At 51.6% G+C, this 18,072-nt stretch overlaps 1 protein-coding gene across 1 annotated transcript in view; it reads left to right on the top strand.

The window, feature by feature from the left end:
* Positions 1–18,072, top strand: part of SPTB (spectrin beta, erythrocytic) — a 124,352-nt gene that overhangs the window by 72,718 nt on the left and 33,562 nt on the right. The window contains exons 3-15 of the mRNA XM_004738933.3: positions 1,877–2,028; positions 3,206–3,379; positions 4,321–4,412; positions 4,805–4,885; positions 5,186–5,301; positions 5,749–5,861; positions 6,632–6,819; positions 8,402–8,519; positions 9,149–9,307; positions 10,028–10,330; positions 11,075–11,225; positions 12,164–13,034; positions 14,100–14,237. Coding sequence (XP_004738990.1) covers positions 1,877–2,028; positions 3,206–3,379; positions 4,321–4,412; positions 4,805–4,885; positions 5,186–5,301; positions 5,749–5,861; positions 6,632–6,819; positions 8,402–8,519; positions 9,149–9,307; positions 10,028–10,330; positions 11,075–11,225; positions 12,164–13,034; positions 14,100–14,237 — 2,656 coding nt within the window. The remainder of the gene's footprint in view (positions 1–1,876; positions 2,029–3,205; positions 3,380–4,320; positions 4,413–4,804; positions 4,886–5,185; positions 5,302–5,748; positions 5,862–6,631; positions 6,820–8,401; positions 8,520–9,148; positions 9,308–10,027; positions 10,331–11,074; positions 11,226–12,163; positions 13,035–14,099; positions 14,238–18,072) is intronic.

The raw sequence follows: 18,072 nt of genomic DNA, 5'->3' as shown, positions 1-18,072 counted from the left end.
TTTTCCCCCTGAAACTTTGCCCAGAGGCGCAGTATGAATGGATTGCCATTTTAATTTTATATGTGAGACTTACAGAGGCAGCAGCAGTAATATTCCTCTTTGTGGAAGTCTTATTTCGAGGCCTGCCACTGACTTCTTTCCATGGGACACCAGCACTCATCTTCTTTATGATAGAGTGCGTCTGCCTCAAGGATAGGGCTATCTTTCCCGCCCTTGAGTCCCACCTGCCCCCAGAGCCTAACACCTCACAGTTATACAGTAAACACTGGCTGAATGAATGAATAAGTGTTTAAGTGTCTGAGCTCCTAACACTGAAATAGCAGTGCGATAGGAAGGGATCTGACGCTGTGAGCCTCAGGAGCCGCCAGAATTATATCCCGGAGGCCCCACTGGCTGGGCTCCTCTTTTTGTTGTTGTTAAATCAGATTTTTAATAATTTAAAAAGCCAGCCCTGCCACAGTTGGGGCTCAGCCGAGCAGACATTTTGGGCTGCTCCCAGGGTACTGACCTCGCTCCTGGCCGGGCTGTTCTGAGTGTGCCCTTGCTGTGCCCGAACCCCACATGCCCTCCCTGGGGTTCCTCCATGGCCGTAGGCCCAGCCCCACTGCCAGGCCAGCTCCTACACCACAGTGCCTGCATCCTCTTGCCACAAACTGTTCACTGAAGTCAGCAGAACAAGAGTTCACCCCTCCTCCCCTCTTCTCTCCCTTTGTTTCTCTTTCCTCCGCTCTCCTCACTCTCTTTACCTTCTACCCCTCCCCCACTCTTTCTGCCACCCCAGCTCCTCCCCTCTCTCCAGCATCTTGTTCAAACTGGACAGATTACCAGCACCTAATTTACAGAGATGCTAAGAGGTACCTCCCCTGAGCTGGTACAGCCTGGGCGAGAAGCCTGGTTTGGGCTGACCGTTGGTTTAGAGTGGGGATGTCACATCCACTTCTCAGGTCTGAAGATGGAGAAGCCCTGCCTGCCGTTCTGGGGGTGAGCGAGCCAGCATAACGCGACGGATAGCCACCAACCCATGCCTCCCTTATCCCTGACCTCGTGTGGACCACACATTCCCCTTGCCTTGCCTGTCATTCTTCTCTGCCTGCCAGGAGCTCTTGGAGGGCAGACAGTTGGTTTTATTTTTATGAATTATCAGACCAAGCCCAAGCCTGCCACCAACAGGAGCTGAAATAAATGTGCAGTCGACTACAGTACAGCTCTGGAGCACCTACTGTATACCAGACTCTGGGTGTTAGGGATATAGAAGTAAACCAGACAAGATTTCGCTGGGCTGGAGATACCTGTACTCTTGAAGGAGAGGTGGGCTTTCAACTCCTATGAATGCGAAGCAAGTCGTAAATAAGAAATGAGTATTCAAGGGTGAAGGCACACACAGGGAGGCCTAACCTGGCCAAGGGGTCAGGAAAAGCTATTTGGAGAAGCACTACTTCTACAGGACAAATAGGAGTTGGTTGGAGGGGATGGCGGAGGGGAAGGGCAAGAGGTACTGTTCTAGGCAGAGGGAATGTTGGTTGGATGAGTAGGTGGGTGAACCTGGCATTGAATTCTGAGCTTGCCAGTACAACGGGACAGCGTTCTGCCAGGCACAGGAAACAGGTGGCTGAATTAGGGGTACATACCACAATGCATAGAATGCGGTGGTGGAAGTTCTCTCTTCATTGCCTCGTCATGGCACACAGACCCATGTCTCCCAAGGCTACACTCTGATCACAAACATCCCTAGGAAGGGGGTGGAATAGACACTTCAGCCCCCCCGCCAAGGATCGGGGGACCCTGGAATTAAGAGACAACCTTCAGCCCCATGTCACTTTGCACATTGACACTGCCAACCCCGGGCACCTCACCCAAGTCTCTTCTCCCCACTCAGACGAGCGGGAAGTTGTTCAGAAGAAGACCTTCACGAAATGGGTAAACTCGAACCTGGCCCGAGTACCCTGCCGCATCACCGACCTCTACAAGGACCTGCGGGACGGGCGCATGCTCATCAAGCTGCTGGAGGTGCTCTCTGGAGAGATGCTGGTAAAGCCCCTCTGCCCGAGCCCCGTGCCGGGTGCTGTGCCTTCTCTTTAGAAAAGACGTGGTCTGGGGGTGTTTCCAGCTCTCCCGGCCTTCCAGGGTTTCATTACTTACTGATGTGAGATGTCCGTTTGGCTCACTGAGTTCTCCGACCAGTTCTCGGAATGTATCGCCTCTGGGCCATTGCCACATCTTCATGCTTCTCCTGGAAGCCATACACAGCTCTTGATTTATCTGGTGGGGACTTAGGCCCCTGTGGCTGACCTGCAGTGGACCCACCTCAGTTTCCTTGTGCGGGCTGAGAGAGATTCTGTTACCCAGCTGGAGAAATTGGCATCCTTCTTAGAACCAAGAGAAGAGCATGGAAGATAATTTCCTGTGTGTTCTATCACCCTTACGAGTGGAAATGTAGTATAGGCCCTCTCCATTGTGACCCACCTGGCAGTGATGTTGCCTCTGGGGGAGAACCAGATTAACGTTCAAGTTTTGCTCAGTTACTTCCATTGTAACCTCAGGTCTATCGGTCAAGACCTTTTTTTCCTTGTTTCTGCCTAAGTATAAAATGATACCTGTACCTGATCCTCAGGGTTTGAATGAAAAGGTACTACATATTCCCATTGTTTTTTTTAACTCCAGGCTCCTGCCTCTTGCCCTGTGTTGAAAGGCCACTAGAAAGAGTTACCACTGGGAACCCTTTACATGATGTGGTTAACTCTTGATGGTACCTTAAGAGTTTTGGCTGGAGCCATTCGGGGGTGGGGAGGGAAGAGGTTGGATGGTGGGGTGGCCTCTGTTACCAATCACCAAACAAAAAGCTGCTCTTACCACCAGCAGTTAATAGTTCTTAGAACTGTGCCTGGCATATAGTAAGTGCTCAATTAACTATTTGATGTGTCAGTGCTTTTGAATGGCATTTATTACCCCTCAGAAGTCTTTGTTCAGATCTAGGAATAGCACCAATGCAGCCTCATTACAGAGCTTTGGGTGCTAAAGGAAGGGGGAGTGTCTGAACTTTGTAGGAAGGATGGAGTTGAAAAGCATCAAGGACTGAACGTGAGAGTTAGAGATTGCCCAGGAGGGTGGAGGAGGGGATGCTCATGATGGGTGTTGGTCCAGGCTGCATCCACCTCTGGGGCAACTGTGAGGTCCCTCCATGCCATGGGCCAATGCCATCCCACAGCCAAAGCCCACGAAGGGGAAGATGCGCATCCATTGCCTGGAGAATGTGGATAAGGCCCTACAGTTCCTCAAGGAGCAGCGTGTACACCTGGAAAACATGGGCTCCCATGACATCGTGGATGGTAACCACCGCCTCGTCCTGGGCCTCATCTGGACCATCATCCTTCGCTTCCAGGTAGGTTCTGGGGGGAGCAGAGGGAGTAGGAGAGCCTCTCTGGGCCAGGGCTTAGAACCTTATAAAATGGTGAATGAAGTGTGAGTGTTTGTGCACGTTCTGGGAGGCTAGAAACTTGTCCTGTGGGGCACTGTTTATAGGAAGAAGTGACCGTCGTCTGCACTGACTAATCGCTGAAGCTTGGGGTGAGCTGTTCAGTCAACAGTGTAGTCTTTTGAGGGGAAAGTTAGAAACCAGTAGCTGGGGAGAGGTCTGGCTGGGAGATCTGATTTTGTCTCTTTCCCTCAACATGTGTAGGTTTTGTAGAATTGTTTGATTCAGAATTTATAAAAACAATATAGAAGATCTAGATTGTTTTTCAATCAGAAACTTTTCTCTTCTCACCCTGAAATTCAAGGTCTGTTATTTGTAAGGAAATTTAGAAAGTACAAGGGAAAGAAAGCAAGGCCTTCCACCCGCTGGCTTGGGGATAGGAGGAATCAGGAGGACAAGGGGTATAAAGATAGCAACTCACAGACTGAAGATCTCATCCAAGGGACCCTGGGTTTCCAGTGGATGTGTATGGTTAAACAGTAGTGACCGTGGAACTGAGGAGAATGAAAAGGAAAGAGGAGATACTAATCAAAGCCAATACTTTTCAGTTTTCACATTGTCCCTTACAGGACATTGTGCCTCAGAGGAGGATTTGGGGCATCTTGTTTATTCTCAGTATCCCATTAGTTATCTAGTTAGAGCTGTCTCCTCTGAATTGAGGAGGACATCCCTGGCCCATGACAGCCAACTAAGTGGGGAAACAGGCCATGGGGACCCAGGGTTGGCAAAGCAGATGGAGAGCTAAGAAGGAAGAAAGAGGGAGGGAGCTTCCCAGGGCGAGCACGAAGACTCAGATCCAGATGCAACTCTCATTTCTCCCTCTCTCGTTCCTGCTCCTGCGCCGCTAGATTCAGGACATTGTTGTGCAAACGCAGGAAGGCCGTGAGACACGCTCGGCCAAGGATGCGTTGCTGTTGTGGTGTCAGATGAAGACAGCAGGGTAAGCCCTGGGCACCAGTTCACTACTCCATTCCCCACCATCCTCCTGCTTCCCCCAAGGACCGCCATAGCTAAGGGTCACACATACCATCGTCCAGAACTATAGCACCTTCAGTGTGACAGATGCAAAACATATCCTGACCTGATTCTTGAAGACCTGGAATTGAGGGTTCCTTCCCAGAATTGCCTGGGTCAGACCGTGGTGTCTGTTGGGTGTGTGAGTGTCTTGGGCCCACCTTACACCTTCGTGTAGCTTAATTGCTCTCTGTTGTTGAAGGGGCCCAAGAAGGGATGGATCCATTTCTCTCCCGTGTATGGGTCCCTCAGTTCCGACACTTTTGAGGACCCCAAAATAGTCTGTCTCTTAGGTCTTAATGTTTCTCTTGGATACAGCTACCCCCAGGTCAATGTCACCAACTTCACCTCCAGCTGGAAGGATGGCCTGGCCTTTAACGCCCTGATACACAAGCACCGGTAAGAGGGAGAGGAGGGCGGAGGGCCGAACCCCTGGGCTGCTTGGATACAGCGCACACCGCATGTAGGTCCCTCTAAGCCTTCTCTCACTGTCGGTTTCCCTGCCTCCCTGAAACCCCAGGCGTGCCCTGTGCCCCTCCCCCCACGTTCGGGTGCTCACAGCTGTCCCTCCCTTGCTTCTGTCTCCTCCTTCCACTTCTGCCCAGCTGTCTGTCCAGTGTCTTTGCTTCGTGCTGGGGCTGCCCAGTAGGTGGGGGATGCTGCGGCCACCGCTTTTTAGCAGTCTGGCCTTGTCCCCAGGCCTGACCTGATTGACTTTGATAAGCTGAAAGACTCGAACGCGCGGCACAACCTGGAGCACGCCTTCAAGGTGGCCGAGCGCCAGCTGGGCATCATCCCGCTCCTGGACCCCGAAGGTGAGCGGCACCTGCTCCAGCCCTTGGCTGCTGGGAGGGAGGCAGCGTTCCTGCCAGAGGGAGCCCCGGGCTGCTGGGGTACTGGGAGGAGTCTGGGCCCGGCACAGGGCCAGCCATGGACACAGCAAGGGGCTGGTGGCTGGGCCAGCACCCTGCTCCGGGCCAGCTCTTCAGATCCGTGGTGGTTCCTGACCCTCACCTGGCCCAGCCAGGGGCCCCTTTGTCATCTGTGGATCCTTCTTCTTCACTCTTTCCACTCCGTTTGTGGTCCTGATATGGAGCTCATCCTCTGGCGAAAATCAGAATCACACTTTCATTCTCAACCTCTGGTTGTCGCTTGGTACCTGGAGTTGAATTTCCTGCTGGAGGAACAGGGAGCTGAACCCTCTGAGCCCAACGTTTCCAGCTTCCAGTTGGGTCCTGAGCTTGCACCCTTTCCCCTTGCAGATGTCTTCACAGAAAACCCTGATGAGAAATCCATCATTACCTACGTGGTGGCGTTTTACCACTACTTCTCCAAGATGAAGGTGCTCGCGGTAGAGGGCAAGCGCGTTGGCAAGGTACGGAGCTGATCCGCAGGGTGTCACCTTGGTTCCCTGTTTGCCACACTCTGATGCTCCCTTCCTGTCCCGAGAGCTCTGTGCCTGTACCCCAGCTGCAGGGAAGGGACACAGATCAATCCCCACCACCTTCCTCTGAAGCCAAGCACTGCCACATTAATGGCTCCCAAGCTAAATTCCAAGGCAAGCTGCTGGTCTGTCCTGAAAAATATCCTGGGCTGGAGCTCTGATCCCCTCTTCCCCATCTCCTGAACATTCCATAGGACACTATGGGCTTCTACGTATTAGTCTGTTGTGGTTCTGGGCCTCTTCACTCGTGGCGTATCGGGAACCCAACCCACTGTACAGACCCTCTTGCCAGATTCCTTTTCCCTGCCAGTCCACAGCACCCCAAGGGTAGAGACCATTTCTCATTCACCCTTGTGTGCCTGGTGTTTAGCAGAGGCAGTGCCTAGAAGCCTTGGATTCCTAATAATGCATTTTATTCCTAATAATGCATTTTATCAGCCTTCCTCGTGGCTGATGTCCTGGCCCAGCAAACTTACCAGTCTTTTATAGGGTTGGGGGAGGGGTGAAGCTGCCGGTGAACCACAGTGGAGCTAGCTCCCTGCTAATCTTGCCAGTCCTCTCCTCCTGCCTTAGCAGTGTTTTTGAGCTCAGGGAACAAACCCAACATGGAACACTCCGGCTTCACGATGAAGGTGGCCCCAGCAGTGGCCTTACTGGTGTCATTGATACTGATAAGGATCAGTAATAAAGTGATTCTGCAGGTCATTGACCATGCCATTGAGACGGAGAAGATGATTGAAAAGTATAGTGGGCTGGCCACAGAGCTGCTCACATGGATTGAGCAGACCATCGCCGTCCTGAACAGCCGCAAGTTTGCCAACTCCCTGACGGGCGTCCAACAACAGCTACAGGCTTTCAGCACCTACCGCACCGTGGAGAAGCCCCCTAAGTAAGGGTCTGGGCTCTGGGAGGCTGGGCATCCATGGCTAGGAGCCTGACTGCCAAAGGCAGAGCCAGGCTCTGGGCCTTGAGCAGTATACCCGGAGGTGTAACCTAGAAACGAGAGAGCATCACATTTGTCATCTCCTTCATCCCCATCTTGCTCTCCTTCTCCCAAGCCATCAGCCTGGAGGAAAGGGGCATTGATGAGTAACCAGAGAAAGTACTAGAAAGTTTCTCTCTGAGAAACTCAGAAGCACTGAGCTGTGCTTTGTTATCTGGTAATGACCTCTGTATCCACAGCCCCAGGGCTCTCTGTAGGGGTCTTGCTGATGACCAGGCACATCCTGTTTCTCTCCAATCTGTCACTGCTCATCAACAGAGCATGTGGGGACCTCTCAGGACCTCTTCTTCACCCCAGTGAAACCCAGTGAGGGGTCATGTGCACATATGTCTTCACAACCACACCCATGCGTGTGCATGCGTGCACAGACACACCCATAGGCACGTGTACATGTGGACACACAAACAGAGGGAGTATTCCAGCTCACCTGCCCTTAGCTTGTCCAGCTTTTCTGAAGCAAGTTTCTAGCTCATGGTGGTACCCTTGGCCCTGTTCCTTCCCCTCACCTCCCACACTTCATTCATGACTCTCCAACAGGGAAAGGTGAGACACGGAGTCTAAAATGTACTATAAGCAAGTAACTGATTTCTGGCCTAACACTAACCCACTTTTAAAGTCCTAAATTCAGTACAGATAACCTCCTCTGGGCTTCTTCCAGGCCGCACACCATAGGGCCGAGTAGATGGTGCTCTGGGCCCCAGCCCTCTTGAAATGACTGTGAGTGGTCAGTTCTGTTAGGCTGGCCTCTGGGTGGGGACCTGGTCGACAGCCCATCTTCGACTGCTACGTGGGAGGTGCAGAAGTAGGCAGATACTGGTGTCCATGCAGAAATGTAAAAGCATGCAGTTCCATTGAGCTGAGCCTCAAGACATTCACCATGCTGTCGGTTCTCATCTACACCTGCTATCGGCCTGGAGTGCAGCCGCTCCTCGCCCCTCTGAAGCAGCAGGCCTTTAGGACTTGTCGGGATGGCTGCTCATTAGTACTCAGGTGAAAGTTGCTTCCAAGACAGTATGTCCTCACGTGGCTAATGTTCCTTCTAAGGTTTTATTGGCTCGCTCAGTTAAAAAAACAACTAAAGAACTAGTCAGAAGTCTTCATCATTCACAGAACAGGGAAGAGCTTTCTCTGTGTTGCTTGGTAAAACTCTTGGTGTCTGCAGGAATTTCTAGAATCCTCCAGTTAGCCATTCCCCTGGGGAAGCAGATGATAAGCAAACACTGTGGAGGCTCTTGTGTTTTTTCTGATTTGTATGTTAAAGACTCAGCCCCTAGTAGATCACCATTGGTGAGTATGATAGATGTTTTAACAGGTAAATTAACCTATATATCCTCTTTATTTTTTGTTTTTAAAGAAAATATGTTTCACTATCGAAGCTCCAAGATATGCCAGGGTTCCATGTTGACTTGCAAAAAATTTGGCAATGGGGACCTCGACACTAATCTCCCTTCCTCTGTTTTCTTGACAGGTTCCAGGAGAAGGGGAATCTGGAAGTCCTACTTTTTACCATCCAGTCCCGGATGAGAGCCAACAATCAGAAAGTGTATACCCCTCACGATGGGAAACTAGTGTCAGACATCAACCGGGTACAGCTGTGTATTCCATTATACATTGCCAGTGGGGTAGCTGAGTTTCTGACAAGGGTGCAGGGAATGGTTACTGGACAGGGTTAAACCAAGCCACTTTCTGTTGGTATTATTAACTACACATGTTGGCTATTTGGGGGTACTCTCTGAACCTAGTTCTGAGAGGTCCAACACGACGCACTGTCCATTAGCTCAGCCCTCTGCTCAGATGCCCAGAGTCCATTTTTGGAGCTAGTTTTATAGCTTAATCTCTATAGATTCCTGAGTTTCTCGGACTATAGAATGAACATTACCTGCTTATGACACCTTCGATATTTCAGGGATTGGAGGCTTTGCACCACTTGGACATTCTAACACAATGAAAGTAGCCATGAGTCAGTGAGAATGTACTGAACACCCACAGAGACAAGTAACATTATATCAGGCCAGCAATCTAAGGCAGGTTTAGAGGAGGAAGAAACTGGGAAGTCAGGACCAGTGCTCCCCAAATCTTTGGCAGCCAAACGATTTGCTGAACTTCAGGCTCTGCCTGGATTCCTGAAATCATTCAGTGTTGGGTAAAAAAGATGGAAACCCCAAATCCAGGTGTGCCCCTGTGCCTCAAGAATTTTCATCTATCCCCCACACAGGCCTGGGAAAGCCTGGAGGAGGCTGAGTATCAGCGGGAGCTGGCTCTGAGGAATGAGCTCATTCGGCAAGAGAAGCTGGAGCAGGTGGCCCGGCGCTTTGACCGGAAGGCTGCCATGAGGGAGACGTGGCTCAATGAAAACCAGCGCCTGGTGGCTCAGGTAGTAGGAGACACGCAGGGCATGGCAGGCAGTGGAAGCTTTCCAGAGCCCCCCGCGATCAGCGGGGCTGGAACCCCAGCTTGCTTCGTGGTGGAAGCCAGATGAGCCCCGCCACAGGCCTTGCAGCCCCGTGGGAGTCATGCTTGAGGAAGAACTCTCCACGGACTATGGCCCTGAGGGCCAGGTCAGATTCCACTAGCTGAAAATTGACCCCGGGGATGTGCGCCGTAAGAGCTTCTGTTGCTTCCCACTTAAGAATCTGGACCCAAATGTCTGGGCAGGGCAAAGCCAGTGTTGTGAGAGAACTGGAGAGTGCGTGCCTCATTGATCACATGGGCGCGAGCCATGTGCTTACAGATGTGGGGCTCCTGAGTGAGCAGTGGCCCCTTCCTGCCCAGAATCGGGCAGTTCCTTCCCAGGCAGGTGGCAAGCGCCAGCAGGCCGCCAGAGTGCTCTGTGAGTGACTCACACACAGCATTCCCGCACGCATAGCACAGTGAATAAAATTATGAGCTGCTTTTCAAGGTTCCTGTAAGACATGTAGTCTTTGGAACTTGGCTCTGACAAGATCAGCTGAAAAAGACAGCACAGAATGAGCTCCTCGGCCGTGGGTTTTCCCTTCAAGCCACTGTTCAGAAGGGGCACACCATTTCTCTGTGTTTAAGGGGACCAGCCAAGGGGGGCCCGAGTAAGTTGCCTGCTTTTCTCCCCATGGGCCAGGATAACTTTGGGTATGACCTGGCAGCCGTGGAGGCCGCCAAGAAGAAGCACGAGGCCATCGAGACGGACACAGCTGCTTATGAGGAGCGGGTGAAGGCCCTGGAGGACCTGGCCCAGGAGCTGGAGAAGGAGAATTACCATGACCAGAAGCGCATCACGGCCCGCAAGGACAACATCCTGCGCCTGTGGAGCTACCTGCAGGAGCTGTTGCGGTCTCGGCGCCAGAGGCTCGAGGCCACCCTGGCCTTGCAGAAGCTCTTCCAGGACATGCTGCACAGCATTGACTGGATGGACGAGATCAAGGTGCGCCCCGGAGACTGCCCATCCCCGCGCTCCTGTGCCCCTGAGCCCACCTCCATGCTGGGGGGTGAGGGTGTCCTGCAGTTAGCGCTGCTTCCTTAGATGCCTCCCAGCCAAGCATGACCCTGAGCCAGCATGGAAAAACTGAGGCACTGCAGTGCCTGGCTGCCTCCACCTAGCAACTGCTTGGCTCCCTTTGCTCCAGACAAGTCACCAGCTCGGGTCCACAGTATTTCAGGTGATCGAGACATCTTAGGTTCATGGTAGCACAGGTGCCAACCTACAGGACCTAGAAATGATAGACCAGAATCAGGAGTTCAGAGAATCAGGCTCTGAGTGATCACAGTTTGAGTCTGGTTCGAATCCGGACCTTTCAGCCTAGGGGCAACCAAGAAGTCTGAATCTCCTCTCCCTCCACCACAGTGGGTCTCACCGAGGATGCCCAGCAGACCGACCATGGAGCTTTCTTAAAATACACATGCTCAGGCCCCAAACCTTGAGACAGATGCAGGAGATCGAGTATGAGGCTTGAGCTTCTGAAAAACATTCCATGCCTGGTTCTGAAAGGCACTCCCAGTAGGAGGTCCTGTTCTATAGCTTCCACGCTGAGTGGCAACCATTATCCAGCTGCATCTGACTCCCAGGCCCAAGTACCATGGACACTCCTTTTGGAGGTGTCTCTTCTCCTAGCAGGTATGTGTCTTCACCTCTCCTCGTCCCCTCTACCTGGTCTGTCCTCTTTGCCAGGCTCACCTCTTGTCTGCCGAGTTCGGGAAGCACTTGTTGGAAGTCGAGGACTTGCTACAGAAGCACAAGTTGATGGAGGCTGACATCGCCATCCAAGGGGACAAAGTGAGGGCCATCACCGCAGCCACACTGCAGTTCGCCGAGGAGAAAGGTGAGGCCGCAGCTATCTCTCCATCCCCTAGCTCAGCGTTTTAGCACCCGAGCTTGGATAAGTCTCTTAGCTTTAGAATTCTGCTTCTTCCATCAGCTAATGGTGCAAGAAAGAAGCTTGAAGGAAAGTGGAATTCTCTAGGGAGCAGGCAGTTGCTTGGGTAATCTGATCAGAAGGCATTTAGAAGCACCAAAAAGGCATCATCTGCCTTTCATTCACTCTGCTAGTTCAAGATACAACAGAGACAATCTAGGTTTCTAGCCTCGGGTCTTTTTTTTTTTTTTTTAAATAAAGTTTTATTCAAGTAATCTCTACACCCAACGCAGGGTTCAAACTCATGATCTGGAGATCAGGAGTCCCACACTCTTCCAACTGAGCCAGCCAGGCACCCCTCTAGCTTTGGGTCTTAAATAAAAGAAGTTGTTGCCTTCTTGAAGAGTCATCTTGAAATTTGGGCCTTTTTATTTTGTCTTATTTTATTTTATTTAATCTTGTTAAATTAATAAGATTAATTTATTTGAGAGAGAGGAGGGACAGAGGTAGAGGGAAAGAGTTTTAAGCAGACTTTGTGTAGCGCTCAAAGCCCAACATGGGGCTCAATCTCATGACCTTGCACTGAAATCAAGATTCAGATGCTTAACCGACTGTGTTCCCAAGGTTCCCGTGTGTCTGGGCCCTTAAAAAAAAAAAAAAATCTTGTTGGGTATTTCTACTGAGAGCAGACCCAACTTACTCGTGAAGTGTAAGTGGGAACACTAACTAATTATAAAGAACCTGGCCTGCCATCTGAGCAATTGCCCCCCCCCCCACACGTAATCCCACAGCCCCCGTGAGATGGCAGGTTCTAGATCATGTGGTTCTAGCCTAGCAGCTGACCTAAAGTTTGCCCGCAAGCAAAGCCTGACCTCTTTTGTCTTCCCTTCTCTCAATCCTCCCAGGATACCAGCCTTGTGACCCCCAGGTTATCCGGGACCGTGTCAGCCATCTGGAGCAGTGCTTTGAGGAGCTGAGCAACATGGCAGCCGGGCGGAAGGCCCAGCTGCAGCAGTCTAAGCGGCTCTGGAAGTTCTTCTGGGAGATGGATGAAGCAGAGAGCTGGATCAAGGAGAAGGAGCAGATCTACTCTTCCCTGGACTATGGCAAGGACCTGACGAGTGTGCTCATCTTACAGCGCAAGCACAAGGCCTTCGAGGATGAGCTCCGCGGGCTGGACGCCCACCTGAAGCAGATCTTCCAGGAGGCAGAGGGCATGGTCGCGCGGAAGCAGTTTGGGCACCCACAGATTGAGGCCCGAATCAAGGAGGTGTCCGCCCAGTGGAACCAGCTGAAGGAGCTAGCCGCCTATCGCAAGAAGAACCTCCAGGATGCCGAGAACTTCTTCCAGTTCCAGGGGGACGCTGACGACCTGAAGACCTGGCTGCAGGACGCCCACCGGCTGCTCTCAGGCGAAGACGTGGGGCAGGATGAGGGGGCCACGCGGGCCCTGGGGAAGAAGCACAAGGACTTCCTGGAGGAGCTGGAAGAAAGCCGCGGGGTGATGGAGCATCTGGAACAGCAGGCCCAGGGCTTCCCCCAAGAGTTTCGGGATTCCCCAGATGTGACCAACCGGCTGCAGGCCCTCCGGGAGCTCTACCAGCAGGTGGTGGCCCAGGCAGACCTGCGTCGGCAGAGGCTGCAGGACGCCCTGGACCTGTACACGGTGTTTGGGGAGACAGATGCCTGTGAGCTGTGGATGGGGGAGAAGGAGAAGTGGCTCACCCAGATGGAGATCCCAGACACACTGGAGGACCTGGAGGTCGCACGGCACAGGTCAGAGCCTGACTTTCTCTTCCTCACCTCCCTCCACTATGGCCTGCACTCCACCCCCCGCCTAGGATGGGAACCACCTCTAGATCAGCAAGGTTCTCTTTGAGAGGTGATGGGATGCCCTTTATGGCTGAGGCTATGCACCAGAGTCACGGGTTTTAATCAGCCTCTGTGGCTTTGGGTCCTTTACCCTGTGGGGCCTTCCTTAAAATAAAGGGGGTCTTTCTAGACAAAGTATTGAATTCCTTTTCAGCCACAGCGGTCTTTGTTCAAATGAATTGCAGACAGAATCCCTGACATAGGGCACAGAGGAAAACAGAACTGTTGAGTGCAGGGGGAGGTGAGAAGTCAGAACCCCACCAGCTCTAGCTTTCCATGGCAGTTTCTCAGCCACAGAACCCCAAATGACCCCAGGGACCAGTTTCCAAAGCACCAGGCTGCAAGGCCACTCTCCTTTCCAGTACTCTCATTGTCTCTGTGCTCGGGCATAGGGGAGCATACCCCCTGGCCATGTGGCCCTCCTAAGCACAGAATCAGAGAGATGAGGAGCATGAGATGCCGCTCCCTAGAGCATACTGAGGTGGGCCCAGGTTGGCGGAGGGAAGGGTCCACTTTCAGAACTACATTCCTCCCCCTGGCCATGCCCCCCTCTCCTAGGACAGAGCACCTGGCTGGGGAGGGGATCCTTCAGGGCAAGGTGCCAAGGCATGGAATTAGGGCCCAAGGACAGTAGCAGTGGCCCTGGAGGTATGGCAGTTGTTCTCTGAGGTGATCAGCAGCCCCCCATACACACCTCTTCATTCCCCTCTGCCTTTCCATTGAGCCAGTGGCCTATGGAGTAAGCAACTAGCATTTTACTAGCCTGGTCCAAGAAATCCTAAACCATGAAACTGAACCCATGAACCAGAAAATAGGGTATGTCAGCATATCTTTTTCCTTTCTGCCTCCTTACCCCATCAAATGTGTTCTGGAGATGGAAGGAGAAAGCAAGAGCTCTACATTCCAGAGACCGGGCGGTAGGCAAAGTGCCCATGCTTCCTCCCCAGTCATCTTCTTTGTCCATATCAGGTTTGACATCCTGGACCAGGAGATGAAGACCTTGATGACGCAGATTGACGGCGTGAACCTCGCTGCCAACAGCCTGGTAGACAGCGGCCATCCACGCAGTGGGGAAGTGAAGCAGTACCAGGACCACCTGAACGACAGGTGGGGCGTGGGTAGGGCTGGGGCTGAGGGCGCCTTCTCTCAGCAACCGACTGGGGAGTGACCCCGACGTCAGGATGCCTGCTATGCACTGCCCTTTGTCCCCTCCAAGCTCTTGTCTTTCTCAGCCCCAGTCTTCTTCTGACTCTGGAGCAGTAGCAACAAGGGGGAGGCCGTGCATGGTGAATGCCGCAGGGGCTGGGCACGTATCCTGGGGGATGGAGGGGCCATTCTGAGTGCACGTGCTGTTAGAATCAGGCCATATGCTACTCATGCCACATTTCCCCAGACATTCCTAGGCCAGGAAAATTGCTTTCTGAGAGCTCTTAAGTACTGTCCATAAAAGAAAGCTCCAGCCTGTGCCAGAATGCAGCATCAGTAATGAGGACGGCTTGAATGAAGAGGAGAATTAGCAGGAAGCCTTGAGCACACTTTGTGGCTGGAACAAAAAAACAGGCCCTGAGGAGCCTTTGGAGATGGTCTGAGGTGTAATTGCCATGAGTTCCTTAAGGATCTCTGAGGATAGCACATGACAGCCTGTGTTCCTGTTTGTTACCCAGGGCCCCGCACTCACAATGCCCCGTGTTCACCAGCTCCTCATTGTCCCAGCCCCTTTCCCCACACTTGTGTCTGAGCCTTGCTCTGCCCGAAGCGATCTGGGAGGTGGAGTTAGGGAAAGACCCAGTTGTGTGGGGAAATAAAATAAAAGGAGGTCAGCACAGTAGAGAACCTCTGCAATCTGAGGTTTATGAGGAAGGGGAAGATGCTCCTTTGTTCTTCTTCGGGCTTGGAGGTAATGGCAGGGGGGTATGTTGTGTGTGTGAGTGTGTATGTGTGTGAGTGTGCAAGACAGACAGGAAGAACTTGTCAGCTGTGTATCTGACAAAATCATGTGAGAATGATCTTTACGGATCCCTAAGCTTTGTGCATTCCAAAGTGAAATATATCAGGGCACTTGCCATCCTTAGGTGAGAGAGAACTGGGGGCATGAAATAGTAAAATGGTTTTCTTGAAAGCTGAAACATACCTGAGGAGTCATCGAGTCTGGCCAAATACTCCCAGACCACTCTGTCTCACACAAACACGTCTAGGGGTGGGGATCACCCCTTCACCATGCAGCCCATCCCATTCGGAGGCAACACCTTTGGGTTACAAGGTTTGACCCCCTATTGAACTGAAATCTCCCTCCTTGCAGTTTGTACACCTTGGTTCTGTCCCTGCCCTTTAGAGAGATCAAAACTGATTCTAATTCTTCTTCCATGTGACAGCTCTTCAAATACTTTTTGGAACAACTGTCATTCTTCATCTTTGCCCACAGTCCTGCCTCCGAGACTCCACTGTTCTCTGCCCCAGAGCACATTTTCCAACTCTCTGCTCCAGATCCGGCCCCTCTTTTGGGCCAGTTCAGGTTCCTCTTTTTCCCTGTGCCCGAGATGAAAAAAACTGTCTTTCCCTCTTCTGTACTGGTTTAGAGCTTTATATTCTACCTTGTATTATAATTACTTTTATCCTGAAGTACTTTCCTTCTATACTATAAGCAAGTAAAAGCAGTATCTTTACCGTCCACAGTACTTTGAGCACCAAGCACGTAATTGAGCTTTCCTCTGTTTGGTATATTCTTTTCCGGGATAGCCACATGACTTACTCCCTTCCATTATTCAGATCTCAGCTCCCATGTCAGCCTATTGAAGCGGACTTCACTGACCCAGTTGAACACCACTACCTCCTTCCCCCCTCCCAGCCCCTGTGCCTCTATCTCGTTACCTCACTTTATTTTTTCATCGTGTTTGTCACCACTTGGATGAATCATGGACTTATTTATTTGTCCCTTCCCACTCAGATAAGAACAAGCACTTTGCTTTGTTTGTTGCTACCTCCCTAGAGCCTAGAACACACAGGCACAAGGCACAGGACAGTTGCCTGATAAATGCTTAGTGAAATGAGTGAACAGGGACAAAACTGAAATATCTTCTGCCAAGCTCGGCACATAGGAGTCCTTCAGACGCTGACTGAAGAAGTGATCGCCTTTTGCCGTGTGCACTCGAGTTGACCAATATTTTCTTTTTTAATAATCTTGGGCCCAGGACCAAGCCTGAGGTTCTGAGTTGGCCTGGCCAGGGCTGACTGGAGTGGTTCTGTCAACTTGTTTTATCGGGGACACAGCACAGCAGGGAGAACCATACGTAATTCCCAGCCCATGCTCTCTGTGGCCTCTGCTCATGGCTGCAGTGAGTCCACACCTGGAAAAACCTAGAAAATCACCATGAGGCTTCTTGCATAGAGGCACAGAATTCTCCAGAACTGAAGGACTTCTCTGTCTAGGACGGAAGCTGTGAAATCTCTGAGCTCTTGCTCTTCTCTCTCCTGGTATTCCCAGGTCTCCCCTGCCTGTCTCCTACTTCTCTTCGCAGACCTGTCTAGCAGCTGTTGTCACACCTTGGGAGAACCCACAGTACACTCTCCCCAGGCCATTTGCCTAGTCCCTCAGCTTCCTTCCCCCCGGTGCTGGGGGTACAGAGCAGGGTGAGATAGCCAGGGCCCCATCCTTAAGTAGGTCACTACGGTAGCAGTGCTAGAGAGGTGCTCACTGAGATCCCGCTCAGTTGGCTGCCACGAGACCTGCCCCCATCACCGTTGTCACCCTCACGGCTCCCTTGACCCTCTCTGCCTGGTGTGTGCTTTATACACAGCATTCTGTATTACAGTTATTTTGTGAGCTTGTCTTAATTTTTCTCTACATCACACACTCCAGGAGGCAAAGTCTGGCCAGGACTATATCCACCCAATCGCTAACATAATGCTTACACCTTGTGGGTGTGGGTGTTCAGGAAAGATGGGCTCAGCAAATGAGCAGTGAGCACACTCCCATGTGCTTACATGTTACGAACATATTACATGTCACTCAGAGTGAGTCCAAGGAAAGGGTCCCTGGTAGTCTTGGGCCAGGGCGATGCACAGCTCTTTAGAAGAGGGTGATCGGGAGCTCTGGCCAACCCCAGACCCCAGGGCATGTGCCAGACCTTTGCATAGTTCCCGTTTCCATGCCAACCCTGCGTCTGAAGGTTAAGGTTATGCTATACATTTCAGTTATAACCCCAGCTTCTCCCTTTCCTCTTCCCCTTCCTCCTTCATAAGGCCTGTTTTCTTTTAGAGCCAAGGTGACTTTTTTAGGCCTTGGGTTCTTTGAACACAGTCTCAGGCATTTGTATGGTTCCTCTAGCAGGAACCTATGGGGCCCTATGCCCTGAAATTGTTTTTAAGTTGATAAATGTAAGCTTTCTAATTATATTCAGCATTTCAAAAAATTGGGGGAAGTTCTGTTTGCCCAAAATTCAACTACCTACAGAGCCGAGCTGAGAGTCCTTTCCATTCCTTTACTTATGGTTGGAATCCCATCCCTGCTTGCTCCCGCTGATGGGAAGATCTGATCGACGCTCATATTGTCTTGGGGAAAATTGGATAAATGAGTCTTACTCATCACAGTGTGTTGGGTAGATGATTTTTTTCAGGGTACAAGATCTGTGGGGAGAGACTCCGGTGGGAATCTGGGTAAGGAGGCCCTGTGGGAAATGTTAAAGAGGGTATCTCATTATCCTATGATCTCACTGATAGGAGAAATTTGAGTAACAAGACAGAGGATCTAAGGTAAAGGGAGGGAAAAATGAAACAAGACAAAACCAGAGAGGGAGACAAGCCATAAGAGACTCTTAATCTCAGGAAACAAACTAAGGGTTGCTGGGGGGAGGGGAGGTAGGGATGGGGGGGCTGGGGCAGGGACACTGGGGAGGGTGTGTGCTATGGGGAGTGCCGTAAATTGTGTAAGACTGAGGATTCACAG

The sequence above is a fragment of the Mustela putorius genome, unplaced genomic scaffold, assembly GCF_011764305.1.
Source record: "Mustela putorius furo isolate JIRA1106 unplaced genomic scaffold, ASM1176430v1.1 tig00000129_pilon_pilon_pilon, whole genome shotgun sequence".
Taxonomy (NCBI): domain Eukaryota; kingdom Metazoa; phylum Chordata; class Mammalia; order Carnivora; family Mustelidae; genus Mustela; species Mustela putorius.
The sequence above is the reverse complement of the archived record's forward strand: the minus strand, read 5'-3'. Positions and strand labels throughout refer to the sequence as shown.